At 37.7% G+C, this 20507-nt stretch overlaps 1 protein-coding gene across 1 annotated transcript in view; it reads left to right on the plus strand.

The window, feature by feature from the left end:
• Positions 1-20507, plus strand: part of LOC115210391 (ADP-ribosylation factor 4) — a 36131-nt gene that overhangs the window by 13737 nt on the left and 1887 nt on the right. The window contains exons 2-5 of the mRNA XM_029778978.2: positions 8766-8846; positions 15535-15644; positions 17661-17732; positions 19416-19538. Of these exons, the coding sequence (XP_029634838.1) occupies positions 8766-8846; positions 15535-15644; positions 17661-17732; positions 19416-19538 (386 nt within the window). The remainder of the gene's footprint in view (positions 1-8765; positions 8847-15534; positions 15645-17660; positions 17733-19415; positions 19539-20507) is intronic.

Raw genomic sequence — 20507 nt, forward strand, 5'->3', positions numbered from 1 at the left:
TGGCTCTGGCATTTACAATAACTGAAAAATTTAAGCAATGTAGGCGTAGGCGTGGCTGTGTGGTAAGTAGCTTGCTTACGAACCACATGGTTCCGGGTTCAGTCCCACTGCGTGGCACCTTGGGCAAGTGCCTTCTACTAAAGCCTCAGGCTGACGAAAGCCTTGTGAGGGGATTTGGTAGACGGAAACTGAAAGAAGCCAGTTGTATATATATGTATGTGTGTGTCTATGTTTGTCCCCCCAACATTGCTTGACAACCGATGCTGGTGTGTTTACATCCCTGTAACTTAGCGGTTCAACAAAAGAGACCGATAGAATTAGTACTAGGCTTACAACGAATAAGTCCTGGGGTCGATTTGCTCGACTAAAGGCGGTGCTCCAGCATGGCCACAGTCAAATGACTGAAACAAGTAAAAGAGTAAAAGAATGTGCCTGCATCAAATTTTGCTTGAAGCTCTGCAAGTTTGCTAATGAGACACTTGAAATGTTTTGTCTGAATTTCTGAGTGGCACACACATTTCAAGTCTTGTCAACTACCAGTCCAAGATGCTAGGAAGGTGGGAAAAAAATTTGTAATGAAGACTATGGTCAAACAATGCATCAGCTTTCTCATATGATCAAAGTTCATTATGGAGCTTACAAAGAGATTTTAACGGAAAACCTGAACATGCAATGCATGGTTATGAAGTTTGTGCCCCTGCTCTTGACATTTGATCAAAAGCCAAAAACAGTAGCATTTTGACATCCAGTTTTGCCATGTTTCCCAGAATAGAATTAAAGATTCATAATGGCTGAGAAGGTAACTTTACTTTTTAAAAAAGTTGAGGCATGTGGCTTAATGGTTAGCATGTTGGACTCATAATCTTAAGATTGTGGTTTCGATTCTTGGACTGGGCAAAACTGAGCAAAATGCATCACTTCATGTTGCTCCAGTCCACTCAGCTGGCAAAAATGAGTAACGCTACGATGGACTGGCGTCCCATCCAGGTGGAGAATTTACACACCATGGAAACTGGGAAACCAGCCCTTGTGAGTGGGCACTACTTGAGAAGGTATTTACTTTTACCCATTCATAGTGGTTGATGAAATTCAAATAGAGCCAGAGATGGTAATGGATGGCTTTTTGGAAGAGGACTTCCATAGTGCTTTTGAGGTATGGAAAACACGCTGGGATTGGTATTATTATTCCCTTGGGAATGGTGCCCAAATATAAATCATCATTTAATATCCACTTTTCCATGCTTGCATGATTCAAATGAAATTTGATGCGGCAAATTTTCTATAGCAGGATACCCTTACTGTCACCAACCTGCACACGTTTCCAAGTAAGATAATATTTCCCATGGAAGTTTGGAAAATAACATCACTTGTATCACTGTGATGCTTGTTTAGTTATCGTATGATGCCTGGACAAGGATACATGCATGCGTATGCATACATACAAAATAAAATACATTATTTACTTGAGTACTAATGTACTTCTTTATGGCTTGATCCTTGTATCTAATATTATCTCATACATGTAGTGAAAGTCTTGAAATTCATTAACCTTATTATTGAAAGATGGTTTTTACAATTAAAATAAGTTCCTACATTTTACAATCCACTTAGTTTTTGCAACCTCATATACCCCAGAGTTGAAAGTTTAGAGGTCTGACAAAAATTCTGTAATATGTCACAACTTGATACTTTAATAATGTTTGACATAACCAGATTATTCTGTTCTGATATTACTAAGGTGGCAGTCTGGCAGAAACGTTACCATGCCAGGTGAAATGCTTGGTTGTATTTTGGCTGTCTTTACGTTCTGAATTCAAATTCCATCAAGGTCAACTTTGCCTTTCATCCTTTTGGGGTCAATAAAGTATCAGTTACATACTGGGGTCAATCTAATTGACTGGCTCTCTCCCTAAAAATTTTGGGTCATATGCCTGGAGTAGAAAAGAATATTTAATGAATAAGGCAGCGAGCTGGCAGAAATGTTAGCATGCTGGGCAAAATGCTTAGCAGTATTTTGTCTGCCGTTACCTTCTTAGTTCAAATTCCGCCGAAGTAGACTTTATCTTTCATCCTTTCGGGGTCGATAAATTAAGTACCAGTTACGCACTGGGGTCGATGTAATCAACTTAATCCATTTGTCTGTCCTTGTTTTTCCCTTCTATGTTTAGCCCCTTGTGGGTAATAAAGAAATAGGTATTTTGCCTGTCTTTATATACCGAGGTCGACTTTGCCTTTCATCCTTTCAAAGTCAATAAATTAAGTACCAGTTGCGTACTGGGTCGATCTAATCGAGTGGGCCCCCTCCCTCAAAATTTTGGGCCTTGTGCCTAGAGTAGAAAAGGATATTACTGCAGTTCTCCTTAATCATATGTGTATCATTTACATTTTTCAAATCAACAGTTTCAATCCCTGTCCATACTGAATACAGACCACTCACTTCATATCATTTGACACATAAGTTGTGTATAATTGTGTTATGTTAACATATTGCAAATTCAGTTGTTTAGAAAAACAAAAAGGCACATGCAAAAGATTCTAATTTTATGAACTTTATCATACAAGGTAACAAGTTGACATGATTATCTGAACATCAAAGAGGCCTTGTAGTATTTGTTCCCCTCTTTATGTTCTGCATTCAGATCTCCCAGAGTCAACTTTGTCTTTTACCCACTCTCCTTCGTAAAACAGTACCAACCAAGTATGAGAATCAATAGTATCAACTAACCCCCTTCCCTCAAAATTTCCGACCCTGTGCTCTCCACTGGAAATCAATATTTACATCTATACAGTATTTTGCTCTGTTGGATCAATCATCTAGTATCACATTCCTATCCCAAGGGTGAGGAATTTCAACCATGTTTCATGGTCTGCTACCACAACAGCTCCTTTAAAGGATCAGTTTATGCATTTTACTTTCTACATTAAGAATAATAATCCTCTTGTTCATTATACCACTGACTCAAGGACAATTAAGTCAATGTTACATTTTTAAGTTATTTAAATTTCCTCTTTCAATAATGACAATTATATTGAGGTGTTGTCAATACTGGATTTACTGCAAGCATTATATGTATTGCTTCTTCAATTTCTTTTGATCTTTCAGTTTCCTCCTGAGTTCTCTACAATTATGGGAATTTATTCCAAAGTAGTTTAGATTTCCTTTTCATATCACCCTTTCCTGTCATTAAGGCTCTGTGAAAAGTGTTTCATCCTTAATTATAAGATTTTCTGGAAAATTATTTAAAAACAACAGGGGTAGCCATGTATCACCTTAACAGGCGATACATGGCTACCCCTGTCGAGGCACATGGCCTAGTGGTTAGAGCAGCGGACTTGCAGTCGAGGGATCGCGGGTTCGAATCTCAGACCGGGCGATGTGTGTGTTTATGGGCGAAACACCTAAGCTCCATGTGGCTCCGGCAGAAGATAATGGCAAACTTCTGCTGACTCTTTCACCACAACTTTCTCTCACTCTTTCCTCCTGCAATGGACTGGCGTCTCGTCCAGGTGGGGAACCTATATGCCAAAGAAACCGAGAAACCGGCCCTTATGAGCCAGGGATGGCTCAAGAAGGAACTAACAAATGGCTACTCCTGTTCCTCTATCATACTTTAACCTCTCATAACCTGGCATAAAGCCAACTCCCTTAATACCACAACCCTCCTCAGTTGAAGGATCTTCAGTTACTTGATGACCTTGCTGATACCAATGCTACATAAAAAACACCTAATGCATTCTATAAATCAGTTAGCATTAGGAAGGGCTTCTAGTTGTGGAAACCATGCTTGATGCAGTCCTCTGGCTTATCAACACTTCTCAAACTGCCCAGCCCCTGCCAACATGGAAAATGGAACTCCTCTGAGACACTTAATCAAGGCATGTACAATTTTGTATCGCACTATCAAAGGTATTCTGCATCATCTGTTTTTGTAAATAGTGGAGGCGCAATGGCCCAGTGGTTAGGGCAGCGGACTCGCAGTCGTAGGATCGCGGTTTCGATTCCCAGACCGGGCGTTGTGAGTGTTTATTGAGCGAAAACACCTAAAGCTCCACGAGGCTCCGGCAGGGATGGTGGTGTTCCCTGCTGTACTCTTTCACCACAACTTTCTCTCACTCTTACTTCCTGTTTCTGTTGTACCTGTATTTCAAAGGGCCAGCCTTGTCACTCTCTGTGTCACGCTGAATATCCCCGAGAATTACGTTAAGGGTACACGTGTCTGTGGAGTGCTCAGCCACTTACACGTTAATTTCACGAGCAGGCTGTTCCGTTGATCGGATCAACCGGAACCCCTCGTCGTCGTAACCGACGGAGTGCTTCCATTTCCATTTTGTAAATAATCATGTTTTGAGAACCTCTAACTTGGGCATGTGTAGAAAAATAGTAATTATTTTGATAGCTTCATATTAAACAAAGTTTCTTTTAATATTTTACTTATTTAGCCCCTTCAGTTTTTGTTCTTGCTCAAATACACGTCACTGCGATTAACAACTACTTCAGATAATCATATGAAACTTAGTGTTGAGAATAAATGAATCAGTTTTGTGTCAAAACAAAGTAATTGCTTTTAAAAGTTAAAAAGAAAATACATCATAGGCACAGGCATGGCTGTGTGGTAAGAAATTTTCTTCCTAACCACTTGATTCCAGGTTCAGTCCCACTGTGTGACACCTTGGGCAAGTGTCTTCTACTGCAGCCTCGGGCCAACCAAATCCTTGTGAGTGAATGTTGTAGACAGAAACTGAAAAAGCCCATCATGTGAGTGTGTCTTTGTGTCTGTGCTTGCCCCCCTCCCCCCACTTGGCAACCAGTGTTGGCCTGTTTACATCCCCATAACTTAGCAGTTTGGCAAAAAGAGACCAATAGAATGAGTAAGTACTGGGGTCAATTCATTTGACTAAATATTCTTCAAGGCATGGCCTCAGTCTAATAACTGAAACAGGTAAATGATTTTTTTAAAATGTTTCACTTTGTCTTAAATCCATTTTGAAATTTTTCTTTTCACAAACATGGAATGTTACTTTGGATGAAATAAAATCTGATTGGTTTCATGATAGCTGCAAATTTTAGGGGCCTTAGTAAAATGATTTGTCTCTTCTCTATATATTACAGATATAGCATTACAAAGTTGAACTGATTCCAACTTCATTATTATTATTATCAGGATAAAGGTGGTGAGCTGGTATAATTGCTAGCATGCCGGGTGAAATGCTAAGCAGCATTTATTTCATCTGCCACTACATTCTGAGTTCAAATTCTGCTAAGGTCAACTTTGCCTTTCATCCTTTCAGAGTTGATTAATTAAGTACCAGTGAAATACTGGGGTCGATGTAATCGACTAATCCCTTCCCCCAAAAAATTTCAGGCCTTGTGCCTTTAATAGAAAAGATTATTATTGTCATGGTAAATGTATCATATTTACCCAAAGCTCTGTCAAAACTTTGTTCCTAAATTTTCTTTCCCCATTTAACAGTTGAAAAACTTTCACTCATTCTATCTCAGTTATAGAATGTATTTTTTTTTTTTAGAACAGTTTAGTCCTCAACAAAAATGATTACGTTTACCTTAAATGCATTCAAGTTAGTGAGCAAAGCATTTTACAGAAAGCAATTTGTTCTCTAAATGACCATCATTACAGCTTTCAATCTTACTAGTTAATTTGTAAATGACTACATAGTTATAACTTCTAAATATTCCATGCAGTGTTTCTGCTAAAATAATGTATCACTTAATATAGCCAAGTTTTAAGAGAAGGAACATAATCTCCCCCACCTCTCTCCCTCTCTCTTTGAAATTATTTTTAAAAGAGCTGATTAGATATCATAATACCAACCCTTTCATTGAAATAGTCATTGGCAACTATCTCAAGTCTGAGTAATCATTTCAGTGCAAAGGGAGTGTTCCAAATACAGTGGCTGCATTTTTCTTACTCTGGGTGAAATGGAGTCTCTCTTAGCTTAAATTAACCATATGGAATTATATTGTCAACATGTGTGTGAAGAGAAACGAGAACAGTTTCAGTAAAGTTTTTTGACAGAAAGATACAGACTATCAAGTTGATTAATCAGATAGAAATATTAAGAATAACATATTGAAATTGAATTAAAGATTGCTTAGTATCTTTTTGGCGGGAAACTTCTGAGTGATTAAGTAAGAGTATGATAAAGAAAATAGTTGCTTAACTGAAAAAGACAGACAAGTTTTGTGGTACATAAGATTTTGTGCACTCATAACTTGTGCGTAGTGTAGCCCAGTTCAGCCCTATTGAGCAGATATATAACATTCAACCACTTGGTGGAACAACTTAGGTGCCATTCACAGTAACTAGAGCTCCTGATGTATCATGACTCCCCACATTGCTCTCACATATTTAGTGGTTTATCATATAGGCTGTGGTTGGATGGGCTGTATTATCTTCTATTCTGTTCAATTTGCTTCTAAAAGTTGTGGTTGCACCTCACTAAATGTGAGCAGAATGGACTCAGAGCCCAATGTTTAGGACTGCTTTGCTGCTATTTTTGTTGAGCCAGTGAAGGAGCTTCTTCTATATTATTATTTCCATTTACAAGAACAAGCAACCAAATTAACTCAAACAAGTATTTTTTTTTTTTTTCAAGTGTTGAAGAGAAAGGCCAGTTCTTGTTATGTAGTGTTTGCTATGTTGAGATGTGTGTTTACCAAAACTTATCAGTAGTGATAAGCCAAATCATTTGTAGCCATCTTGATGGTTCTAGTTGCATTCTGTTCATGTTTGAAAATTAAAAAAAAAAAAACTAAACTAAACTAAACAAAATTTAAGTTTAAAAATAGTATGCCAGATAAAGGCACAAGATTATCATGGCTGGAACACCAGTTAAGATAAGCCATCACCAAAGAAATTGGTAGTCATTGTTTAACCCTCAACCAACCCTGCTGTAACAGACCTATTTATTTTCTCCCTCAGTTAGTGAACAATAGCATTATTGGCTATAGGTTTCCAGTCCATGGTGCACTGAATTTCTGGTTCAAGACTGATAAGGGATTTTTTGTTACTTAGTGCTGAACAGATATCGCAAGAGACTTCATTTGAAGAACACTAGTTTTTCTTAACTGGATTTTGCATCATTCACCAATACATGTCAATGAAAGATATATTTATTTATACATACAAGCTATATTCACACACACACATGATGTGCTTCCACACAGTTTCTGTCTACTACATCTCGCTCACAAAATATTGGTAAACTTTAGGCAAGTAGAAAATACTTGCTTAAAGTGCTGCATAGTAGGATTGAACCCAAAACTCATTAGTTGCAAAGCAAACCTCTTAATCATAACCATCTTATATTGTATATCAAAGAAGAACCACATTGATCATTCTTCATTTTTAAAATGGCAGTCTGTGATTTGAGGGAGATTTGGCTGTTAATTCAGGCAAGCTGAGCAATTGTACAGTTATTTGTAATCATGCATTTGTGAATTTAAATAGATTCTCTAAAGGGAGTGAAGGTTGCATGCACTTACTTTGTTACTGAAACAAGTTATTTCAGATGTCAACGCAGTACTGCATAGTGGAGTCATTTTTATCCTATGAAAATTGCCGGTAATTTGTTCAGGTTGAAATACATGGAAGCATTAAATAATAGGAAATGCAGTCTTAATTTGAAATAATAAACATAGGAGTAATAGAAAAATTTGAAAAGTTTTAAACATTTCAGATGCGTGGCTGTGTGGTTAAGAAGTTTGCTTTGTGACTGCATTGTCTTGTCTTGTCTTGAGACAGCATTCACCTGGGATGGGTTGAGCAGGCTTCATTCATCCTCAATGCTGCATCTCTCACAAATGCCAACCAGGCCTGGCAATTTGAAGCTAACGACCACGTGATCTCCAACCACTCCCTGTTCCAGTGGCGAACGCCGTAGACATGGGGTCCTAGGTTGGGTTCCAGATCAGCCTTGACTGTCATCAGCCAGGTTTTTCGTTGTCCACCACATCGCTTTCTCCAACCCTGAAGGGGAGCTGGGGCAATTGCTTCGTAGATGAATTCTCCTGGTTGATGACAGAAGGCATGACCCAGCCAACGCAGACGTCTCGTTAGGAAGGCTTGTCGGAGTTCATTGTCTTGAGTTCAGTCCCACTGCATGGCACCTTGGGCAAGTATTTTCTACAGCCCCAGGCTGACTAATGCCTTGTGAGTAAATTTGATGAATGAAAACTGTGAAAACCTGTCTGCATATATTTGTATGTTTGTGTCTGTGTCCTATCACCACCACCACTATTTGATAACCAGTACTGGTTTCTTTACATCTCTATAATTTACCAGTAAAAAAGTAAGATAAAATAAGTACCAGGCTGGGATCAATCTCAGTGGTTCCCCACCATAACTGCTGATCTGGCTTCTCTCACCTAGCCAACAATGTCATTGTAAAAATAAACAATAACATCATTGAAATTTCGAAGCTATGAGATAATGCATAATTAATTCAAAACAGTTTGGATAAATAAGCATTACGTTTGAGAAAGTAATCTGAATAATAAAAGGGTTAAACCTGCTTTCTTATCTTTACATCCAACATTTCATGCTCCCAAACCATACTGATTTTACCATTATCCAAATTAGTCCTTTAATTTCTGTTGTATTCAAACTGCAATCAAAAATACAAAACTAACCCTGTTAAATTTCACTCTATTTTTGGTGTCAATAGATAGCTTTCTCTTAATGTAAAAAAGTCTGCAACTGATTGGGATTTTCTACAACATCACATGTTTCTTTTGTCTTTTGTAGTTGGTTTGGATGCTGCTGGGAAAACAACCATTTTGTACAAACTGAAACTTGGAGAAGTCGTTACAACCATTCCTACTATAGGTATCTCAATGTTTTCCTTTCACCACCTTTGTCATATTTCCTTAAGAATGCTTTATTATTTATATTACACTGCAAGGCCATATCATTTATTTATTTTTCTTTTTTTACTTCTAAGCTGTTTTTTTTTTTTTTTCCTGCAGAAAACATGTGTAAAGTACTGTATATATGAAATTCTTGTGGAGGCGCAATGGCCCAGTGGTTAGGGCAGCGGACTCGCGGTTTCGATTCCCAGACCGGGCGTTGTGAGTGTTTATTGAGCGAAAACACCTAAAGCTCCACGAGGCTCCGGCAGGGGATGGTGGTGATCCCTGCTGTACTCTTTCACCACAACTTTCTCTCACTCTTACTTCCTGTTTCTGTTGTACCTGTATTTCAAAGGGCCGGCCTTGTCACTCTCTGTGTCATGCTGAATATCTCCGAGAACTACGTTAAGGGTACACGTGTCTGTGGAGTGCTCAGCCACTTACACGTTAATTTCACGAGCAGGCTGTTCTGTTGATTCGGATCAACCAGAACCCTCGTCGTCGTAACCGACAGAGTGCTTCCACCATATGAAATTCTTAAGAAATGCAATATTCAGCTGTACAACTAATGTAACTTATCTAGCTGTAGAAACCATACCAAAATGGACAGCAGAGCGTGACGTAGTCTTCTGACTTGCCTGTTCCTGTCAAACTGCTTGACTCCTGCCAGCATGGAAAATGGATGTTAAATGATGATGAGTGCTAGGTTTAGATGGTCCAGTTTAGTAATTTCATGCTTGTAAATTCAAATCTTGCTTTTTTGCAGTTCAAGATATTATTATTATTAAGATGATGGAATCACATCAATTAGTTATATTCTGTGTGAAAAAAAATCCTTAATGATAGAAATTAGGGCACAGAGAATTAAATGCCTTTATGTAGTTTCAATTTTACCATGCTCTGAATTCAAATTACATCAGCTGACTTTGTTTTTCATTCCACACGGGACATTAAAACAAGCACCACTCATATACTGTAGTCATTTAATTGACTCTATGCACTTCCCTAGCCATTCATGGATTTGTGCCACTGTGAAATCATTTTTGTATGTTTATGTTGTGACATGATCAACCCACTCTACACACTGTGTCTTGTGTGCATGTTGCAAGTTTCAAGTCTTGTGCACAGTTCTGTAGATTAGTCATGGCAGTCCACCCCATATTGTGGTTTATGTACAAGTATGTGTGGTAACTTAATGTAAAGTAACTAACTGGTTCTTACACTCACTTAACTAAAAATTTACCAGACCGTAACAGTACTTCCCCACAAAATACCAATGCTAGAATGCTGTCTTTATCAGGATTTCAAGTAGACTAAAAGGAGGCAGAACAAATACACAAGAGTAACAGTAATTAATTAATTACGTTTTGCTTACTTCCAGGGAAGAAGGGCAATTGCTCATTGCCTTCTATATAATTAATGTAGGCCATGGGGTACAGCACCTAAATATCTATGATTCAAGATCAGTGACACTGGCTTAAGGAACAGTTGCTTTTGTTAACAAATACTTAGCATAAGTAGTGGAGCTTGCAGTTGAGTAGTGCCTATGGTTTCAATTGTGGGGAAGAAATTCATGTAGTCCCTTCGTGCAGCACCTTGGGTAAGTGGATGGAAACTGAAATGAGTTCATTATGTGTGTGTGTTTTCCATTTTATCTGAGCATCAAACTAATACACCTTGTTTGTTGTTCCCTCACCTGTCCCTGTCTTTTGGTTTGTGATACCAGTGCCGGTGGCATGTAAAAGAACCATCCGAACGTGGCCGTTGCCAGCACCGCCCCGACTGACCCCTGTGCCGGTGGCATGTAAAAAGCACCAACCGATCGTGGCTGTTGCCAGCCTCGCCTGGCACCTGTGCTGGTGGCACATAAAAGGCACCCACTACACTCATGGAGTGGTTGGCGTTAGGAAGGGCATCCAGCTGTAGAAACACTGCCAGATCAGACTGGGCCTGTTGCAGCCTCCAGGCTTCCCAGACCCCAGTCGAACCGTCCAACCCATGCTAGCATGGAAAGCAGACGTTAAACGATGGTGATGATGATGATGATGATGAAGCACACACACACAGATGTATGTGTTTTGGTGAGTGTGTTTGCATGCAAATAAGTTGTTCATTTCCAGTTTTCCACAAAAAAAAAAACATGTCTGGCCTTGAGAAAATATTACCTTGCTTGGAAACAGGTGAGGGTTGGTGATGAGACAGACATCCACTCATAGAAAATTTACCTCAGCTAATTCTGTCCAGTCTGTACAAATATGGGAAAGTGGCTGTTCAACGATGATAATGATTAGAGTATATCAAAAGTGTAAAATACAAAGTGAATACCGAGAATCGATCAGTAATGGTTATTATAAAAGGTAGGATTAATGTGATACATTAAATGTATCATATAAACTCGAGAGACCAGTTGACTAAGTTATGAAACAAGGTATCAAAAGAATCATTATCAATAATTAATAATTAAGAAGATGACTACTTTTCTTTGAACTTATATGAACATGGACCATGCTTGTGATAAAGTAAGTGTATGAAACAAAACATGGAATGCAGTAGTTAAATCAAACTTTTACATCGTTAGATATCTGTGTTGAGCTTAAGATAACAATGGATGCTATATAATTGACCCATCCAACCAGTGCAAAAGAGGATTATTATTTTGGGGTTGTGGTTTTTGGGAAGTAGTAAAAAATATTTCTCAGTAAATTATTTGATTTTTATTTATGTAGATGGTATAATGCTTACGTTTTCTGTATAAATTTACTAAAACCATTAATGTTTATTAGTAACTAGCAGTATCGCTCGGGTTTGTAAGTGAAATAACTATATAAGCATTTTTAGTGAGTTATAGCAAAAAAATGCATTAAAAATGGAATAAAAAATGATGGTAATTTTGGTGTCTTCAAGCCATGAAGTCGTTGTTCTAAAAGAACGCTGGTCTCCTTGACAACGCTTTACGACGCTTACACTCCCTTCCCCACAGCTTCACGAGGGAGGGAAGAAGGGGGAGAAGCAACACAGGTGCAGGTGTGACCATGGACGCCAACTCCGCCGCCATCGACACACGAAAAATTATGCATTAAAATGGAAAAAAATTATGTTAAATTATTTTTAAAATCGTAGACTCATCGTAGACGCGCGCTAATACCCAGACGGGCTCGATATGAATCACAACTATAAGATACCCGAATTTGGTTAAACTGCACCGCAAAATGTGGGAGTAGTTAGGAATCTAAATCGTAGGAGACAGACACTCACACAACTACAGTTTTATATATATAGATTAAACTTAATTTGCAACACCTGTGCATATTATTTTGTTGATGATTCTTATCAACGATTTTTCTTGTGGTCATGATTTAAGAAGACATACAGCAGTATGCTAGAGATCAGACATAATCCCTTGTGGGCAAGAAATCTATATATATAAAACTGTAGTTGTGTGAGTGTCTGTCCCCTTCGATTTAGATTCCTAACTACTCCCACATTTTGCGGTGCAGTTTAACCAAATTCGGGTATCTTATAGTTGTGATTCATATCGAGCCCGTCTGAGTATTAGCGCGCGTCTACAATGAGTCTACGATTTTAAAAATAATTTAACATCATTTTTTATTCCATTTTAATGCATACTTTTTCGTATGTCGATGGCAGCGGAGTTGGCGTCCATGGTCACACCTGCACCTGTTTGCTTCTCCCCCTTCTTCCCTCCCTCGTGAAGCTGTGGGGAAGGGAGTGTAAGGAAATCAACGTTGTAAAGCGTTGTCAAGGAGACCAGCATTCTTTTAGAACAACGACTTCATGGCTTGAAGACACCAAAACAGAAATGGCTAAGAAAGCCCAAATTGGCATCTATAAGGGAAGTAACACTCTAAAAATGCTTATATAGTTATTTCCCTTACAAACCCGAGCAACGCCGGGCGATACTGCTAGTGTAGAATAAAGTTTATTATAGACAACAGAAATTGCGTTGACCAGTTAGTTTATATTCTATTACTAGCATTCTAGAGAAAGTTACCATATACTTGTACATAAGGGCACAGAAACAGCTGTATGGTGCACCTATATGGTTTCTATTCAATTCCATTGTGCAGTGCCTTGGGCAAATATCTTCTGTCCCCCAAGGCTGACCAATGCCTTGTGAATTAATTTGGTATATGGAAACTATGTGGTAGCACATCATGTGTGTGTGTTTGTTTACAACCCTGTAACTTAGTGGCTTGACAAAATAGACAGATATAATAAGTAGCAGACTTTAAAAAAAAATTACTACTAGGGTTGATCTAGGTGGTGCCCCAGCATGGACACAGCTCAGTGACTAAAAGAAAAAAAATGAATAAATGATAACTCACAAAATTTTACTTTTTTAAAAAAGTGCACACAATTGATCTTCCAAACTATACTCCAGTCTTGAAATTTGGAGTGTACACCAATACATGCACACAACACCAGCAAATGATTGAATGTGTAAAGCACGTAGTTCATGTCACTACTCTGTGGGCGCAGGAGTGGCTGTGTGGTAAGTAGCTTGCCACAAGGTTCCGAGTTCAGTCCCACTGCGTGGCACCTTGGGCAAGTGTCTTCTACTATAGCCTTGGGCCGACCAAAGCCTTGTGAGTGGATTTGGTAGACGGAAACTGAAAGAAACCCGCCGTATGTATGTATGTGTGTGTGTTTGCCTCTCTAACATCGCTTGACGACCGATGCTGGTGTGTTTACGTCCCCGTAACTTAGCGGTTCAGCAAAAGTGACCGATAGAATAAGTACTAGGCTTATAAAGAATAAGTCCTGGGGTTGATTTGCTTGACTAAAGGCGGTGCTCCAGCATGGCCGCAATCAAATGGCTGAAACAAGTAAAAGAGTATATACATTTATGATGTCATGCTTGAAAATAAAGGCAGTTACTCAAGCATAGTTCAGTTCTGTCAGCTGTACAACAGACATGCATGTGATGATACACAGTTCCATGAATTTATATATACATACTTTCCAAATGTGCAACATGTGCACTTTTCTATCAGCGGTTGTAATCTTAGTGTCTAATAAATCCTGTGTGCACGACATTGACGCTCATTTACAACTATGCTGTGATATCAAAACAAGGACACACATGCTGAGTTCTTTCAAATTCTTATTTCTTTATTGCTCACAAGGGGCTAAACATAGAGGGGACAAACAAGGACAGACAAAAGGATTGTCGATTACATTGACCCAAGTGCGTAACTGGTACTTAATTTATCGACCTCAAAAGGATGAAAGGCAAAGTCGACCTTGGTGGAATTTGAACTCAGAACGTAATGGCAGATGAAATACCTGTTTCTTTACTACCCACAAGGGGCTAAACACAGAGGGGACAGACTAACGGATTATGTCAATTATATCGACCCCAGTGCGTAACTGGTACTTAATTTATCGACCCCGAAAGAATGAAAGGCAAAGTCGACCTCGACGGAATTTGAACTCAGAACGTAACAGCAGACAAAATACCACAAAGCATTTCGCCCGGCGTGCTAGCGTTTCTGCCAGCTCGCCGCCTTTTCTTTCAAATTCTGTCTACCAAATCCACTCACAAGGCATTGGTTGACCTGGTGTTATGGTAGAAGACACTTGCCCAAAGTAATGTGTAGTGGGACTGAACTCCAAACCATGAGACATGCAAGGCATGTTTCCATGTGTTTGACCCCTATGATATGTTGACAGCCAATGTTGGTTTATTTACATCCCCATAACATCTTACCACACAGTATTCATTTAAAGCAACATGTAACATATTCTGCAAGACCTGAAACTGCATCTGGTGACAAACTCAAGAATTCAAAAGTTTTGGAGATGATAAAGTTACTACTTAGTCACCACTACTCTCAGATCTGCTTTGGGTCAGGGTGGTAGTTCTAGTCATGGGCTCTAATTACGAGTCCTGTAGTTAAAGCATACAGGTCTTGGAAGAGGGCTGGTTCCTTAGACATGTCCTACAGACCCACCAGTGTATAAACATATCCCTGCTGTTTCCTGAATCCTTATCTAAGAATTAAATATGTTCTGTGCCTTGAGACCATGTTTTGAAAAGTAGATAACTAGCAGAGTAAACTAAATAGACTGGTAAGAAAGCAACAAGAAACTTACTGTATCTTTACAAACAAAAATCACGACTCTTCAGATTTTGGCATGGAAGTCTATGATTACTGACACCTGTGAGATCAAAAGAAATTGAAGAATTGATATAATGCTTGCAGTAAATCCGGTATTGACAACATCTCAATATAATTGTCATTACTGAAAGATGAAATTTAAATAGCTTAAAAATGTAACATTGACTTAATTGTCCTTGAGTCAGTGGTATAACGAACAAGAGGATTATTATTCTTAATGTAGAAAGTAAAATGCATAAACTGAATTCAGTTGAGGTACAAGAATATGGCCCCTTTATGTCAACATAAATACAAAAAGGTATGATTATATGCAAGTTTAAAAATTTCAGTTTTCCTTCTATCCTAAACATGTAAAATTTCACCTTATATTGGGTGTCTTATAGGTAGAATATTGTGATGGTAGTAGCATTGATAGCTCCAGCAGTTTTGGTGTTAATAAGTTTGCTCATTATTTCTATTTTGTATTGAATCCCATTGTTTTTACTCGTAGATCCATTGGTAATGAGTGGTTCTATTTTTTAGGATTCAATGTTGAAACTGTTGAATATAAGAATATTAACTTCACTGTCTGGGATGTTGGTGGACAGGATAGAATACGACCACTTTGGCGTCATTATTTCCAAAACACACAGGTATGTACCCATCCGAAATATTGCCATAAAATTGTCAATGTATTTGTACTGAGATTGATTTTCAAAGATATTTCTATAGTTTATTCTGGTTGAATTAGGCCTGATGAGTATTTTACTTCTTTTGGTCCTTTAACTGTGAAATGAAATCTCCTGATTTTTCCAGCAATGATATTAAATATCTAGCAAAAAGTCAAATTAGTATTTTCTGCCAGTTAAGCTGCCTTTATAAACTTGACATTTCTTTACAAAAGACAGTTTCAGACATGATGTTCCTCAACAAAAGATAAATTGGTATATAAAAGCTGCTTTCTGCAGTTAAGGGCAATGAAACTTTGAGTAGTTATATCTGATTTCCACAGTAAAAGGGTTAATATATTTCATTAGTACAACAGTGGTTTAACTTCTTCCCTACCTTTCTTGATGTTTGAGAGAAATTCATATGGGACTAACTAGGGCATATTCAACAAGAAATCCATTAACTTTGTTGGATTTACTTAACCCTTTAGCATTTAAACCGGCCATATCTGGCCAAAAGTATTCTGCCTGTTTTATGGTCAAACTGGCCAGATCTGGTCTCTCAGACCAACCCTACAATATCGTTTTTAAAATTAACAGCTACCTCATGAAAATCTCATAGCTTCAAGATAATGCATGATTAGTTCAAAACAATGTGGATAAAAAAGCATTAATTTTGGCAGAATAATGCGAACACTAAAGGGTTAAAGTACTGTTGTAGAATTGATGTGAAACTGTTTCCTTCCCTTTCCAATCAATAGAAAACCCTTGATGAGATGTTCTCCTGTTTCACCTATCATTTACTTCTCAAAAACCAAAAAGGTTCTGGTGCTGTTTGTATGGCCTGTAGGAGGCTGAGATTCACTGAACAATTCATTTCCTTATGTTCTTTACTTTTGTTTCAGAGTAGGCTTCAGTTTGTTTCTACACTAATATAACAAAACACAAGATACAGAAACACTGTGTTTAAGCACTTTTTATTTCTTCAAAATTCAGTATCAGTGTTGTTTCTGCAATAGATATTAAGAAAACATTAATTCTCAGTTTGCAGCCATCATTTTACTTTGCTCATTTTCTTGCTGATTTTTAGAGTGAACATCTTAAGCTGTTTGGATAAGAATTTACTGCTAGCTCATATAAATCATCTTAGCCTCTGTATATCATACTCAAAGCAAATACACTGCAAAAAGGCAAATTAACAGTGGTATTTGTCCCGAGATTATATTTCCCACATGTGTACTGTTCCAAAACACAAATATGTCAGTAGTGGTTGAAAAATCACAGGGCAATGGTCTTGAGAATGCTAGAGGCACACTTCTACTCCTTTGTGCTTTGACACTAATATGTGCTCACTGCCAATTACATGTTAAGACAAAATCCATTGCTACCAATATATGAAAACCATTATTGAAAAATCGCTTGTATTGCAGCCAGCTGCCTGGCTGAAGAATTTTCCTTTACGTATCCTGTTTTCATTATTCTTCAACATGATCTGTTTTGTTTGCATTGTGATGCATACTAATATGCGTAACCTGGTGGCTAGGACATAATTGTCTCATGATCATAAAGTGATGGGTTCAGTTTCTGGGCAAAGTGGCGTGTTCATTCCACATTGCTTCAGCGTACTCAGCTGTAATAAGTACTAGTGAGACACTGGTGCAGCCATCTCCATCCAGCAGTCACAGCCTTGACCCAGTTTCAATCAGTCATGGCTGAAGAGGCCTGAAGAAATGTTTATGTCTACTCGCAATGACATAGGACACCTCAAACAATTAACCATCTAGCCATACTCTCAAGTATGCTTTTCGTATGCAAGCCAGCAGGTTAAAAGTTGTACCATTTATATTGCTATGACACATGTTTAGTGAAGCTTTTTAAAAAATATGAGTATCCAAAATATTACATTCATTAAACAGAGCAGTAAATTACTGACAAGTTTTGCATTTAAATTCAAATTCTATTCTTTCTGTCAAATATTTTTTTTTTTTTTTTTTCTTTTAGGGTTTGATATTTGTTGTAGATAGTAATGATCGAGAAAGAATGACGGAAGCTTCTGATGAATTGCAAAAAATGGTTTGTTCAATTGTATTTCATTTTATTTTCAAATTTTCATGTATAAAGAAAAACAAAGAAAACTGTTTAGAATGTTTATGCAAAACAATTAAAGTATAAGTTCTAGTGGATTTTGTATGGAAAAGGTTAACTGAACATAATACCTACTTCTTTACTACCCACAAGGGGCTAAACACAGAGAGGACAAACAAGGACAGACAAACGGATTGAGTCGATTATATCAACCCCAGTGCATAACTGTCAACGATCACACTCGTATGGTGCTCTTTGCACCCCACTAGCATGGATGCCAGTCATCGAATTTCATTTTGATTTCACTTGCCTCAACAGGTCTTGACTGGAATTTATATATTGCCATATTCTTTAGAATGCAGTTTTTGTGCAGAATTTAAAACTTGAAAGGCACTCTCAGACATTTTGAAATATAGCATCTGTAATGACTTTAGCTTTGTTTTTATTGTATAAGGCTATTTCTTGATATGTCTAGCGTTTGTACAATAGTGCTGTTAAAAAATTCTAGGTTATTGTGCACCTATTGGGAGATATGTTTGAAATCTCTTTTCATGAAAACGGTGAAAGTTTAGAGCAAGTTGTCTTAGATTGCATATGGAGAGCATCTGTATGCTGAAAGGTAAGAATTGACAGCAGGAAGCTCATTAATGTACCAAAGGAAGAGCAATGAAAGCATAAACAAACTCTAAGATACTTCAGAATTGATAGTCAGAGACAGAGTACCATTATTGATACGCGTTGTGATTGAATACTCTGTTGTAATAGTATTTAATATTTAATAGCAATATCAAAATCAAATCAAATGGAAATTGTAGTTGTGAGCCCCCGTGCCAGTAGCATGTAAAAAGCACCATCCAAACGTTGCTGATGCCATTGCCACTTTGACTGGCTTCCGTGCCAGTGGTACATATAAAGCACCATCCGATCGTGGTCAATGCCAGCTCCTCTGGCTCCTGTGCTGGTGGCACGTGAAAAAACATTCAAGCGAGCTCGTTGCCAGTGCCGCTGGATTGGCTCCTGTGCAGGTGGCACATAAAAAGCACCATTTGAGCGTGGCCGTTGCTAGTACCACCTGACTGGCCCTCGTGCTGGTAGCACGTAAAAGCACCCACTACACTCTCAGAGTGGTTGGCATTAGGAAGGGCATCAAGCTGTCACTGCCAGATCAGATTGGAGTCTGATTCACCAGACCTCAAATTGTCCAACCCATGCTAGCATGGAAAGCGGATGTTAAACGATGATGATGAATACAGCACAACTTTATCAACAAAGACAACATAATTCTCGATACAGACTTTAGTGTCTATATATAATTTTCTATGACTGAGCTGTTGCTATCAGTAAAAGGTAAAGTTATAACTTTATTGAAATTAATATTATTGTCAACTGCAGCGTGGAAAGTGTTAATAAGCATGGAATTTTGTCAGTAAACAAGTCATGGTCTCAAAGCGATGAAATTATCTTGACAAATTAAATTTAAATGTTGAAGTGAATCTAACAGTTTATGTGTGTTTTTAAAAGGCTTATAAACACCTTCCACACTGCAGTTGTTTTTGTTTCAACATATGATCTCAGATCAGGTCACTTGCTATGCAAGTACATCTCCGTAATATTGTAGTTTCCTTGTCAATAATATTGTTTTTGTTTTTTTTTTTTTTCTCCATTTTCCAGCTATCAGAAGAGGAATTAAGAGATGCAGTTTTATTGGTATTTGCCAACAAACAGGATTTACCAAATGCTATGTCTGTTTCTGAAATTAAACAAGCTCTTAAATTAGAATCTTTGGCAAAAAAGGTACATTTGTTTGCAATAATTATTTCTAATGCACATGTAAAACTTTAGATTTTTAAATTAAGTTATAAAGTTTAAAAACCTTTAAACAATAATATACACATGCATGATTGCTTAATTAGGAAGTTCACTTTGAAATCACATGGACTTAGGTTCAGTACTACTACTACATGCTATCTTGAGCAAATGTCTTCTCTATAACCCCAGGCCAACATTTTCCTTGACACAGAATTTGGTAGATGGAAATTGTATGGAAGCCTGTTGTATGGTTATGTGTGTTTTTGTGTTTGACCCCTATGATACTTTGACAGCCAGTGTTGGTTTATTTACATCCCCATAACATAAGCAATGCAGCAACAGAGACTGATAGAATGAGTACTAAACTTTACAAAGAAGAAAGCAAGTACTGGGGTTAATTTATTCATCTAAGCCCTTCAAAATGGTATTACCTGCATGGCTGCAGTTCAATGACTGAAACTAGTAAAAGGTAAAAAAAGATGAATCAGAAACAAAATGTTAATGTTTGTCTTTTGACATTGTGTTCTTAATGTATGCAAGGTATGTTTCCATGCAGAAAAGTTAGTGTCAACAGATTTACTGCATGTAGCGTTAAAAGGCCAACTAGAAATATGTAGTATGGAGGGGGGGAAAGCACAATATTAGTAAACTAGCTGACCACATGCCATCAATAACGATGGCTAATTGTAGTATTTTATATATAAATAAGATACAAAATAAGGTACATGATAACCACACATACAAACATTCATATAGTTCCCTTGTACACCCATACACATACTCACACAGTTAAAACGCTGATATTTTTTTCATCCCTTCTTTCAGTCAGGGCTATTACTCTCACTACTTCTCCTTCACTTAATTACTATTTTCTTTCCTCCTTTGTATCTGGCGTGATTCTGGACAAATATATAAATATATAAAAACACTATACTCTTTTACTCTCTTTCACTT

This window comes from Octopus sinensis, linkage group LG4 (genome assembly GCF_006345805.1).
Source record: "Octopus sinensis linkage group LG4, ASM634580v1, whole genome shotgun sequence".
Taxonomy (NCBI): domain Eukaryota; kingdom Metazoa; phylum Mollusca; class Cephalopoda; order Octopoda; family Octopodidae; genus Octopus; species Octopus sinensis.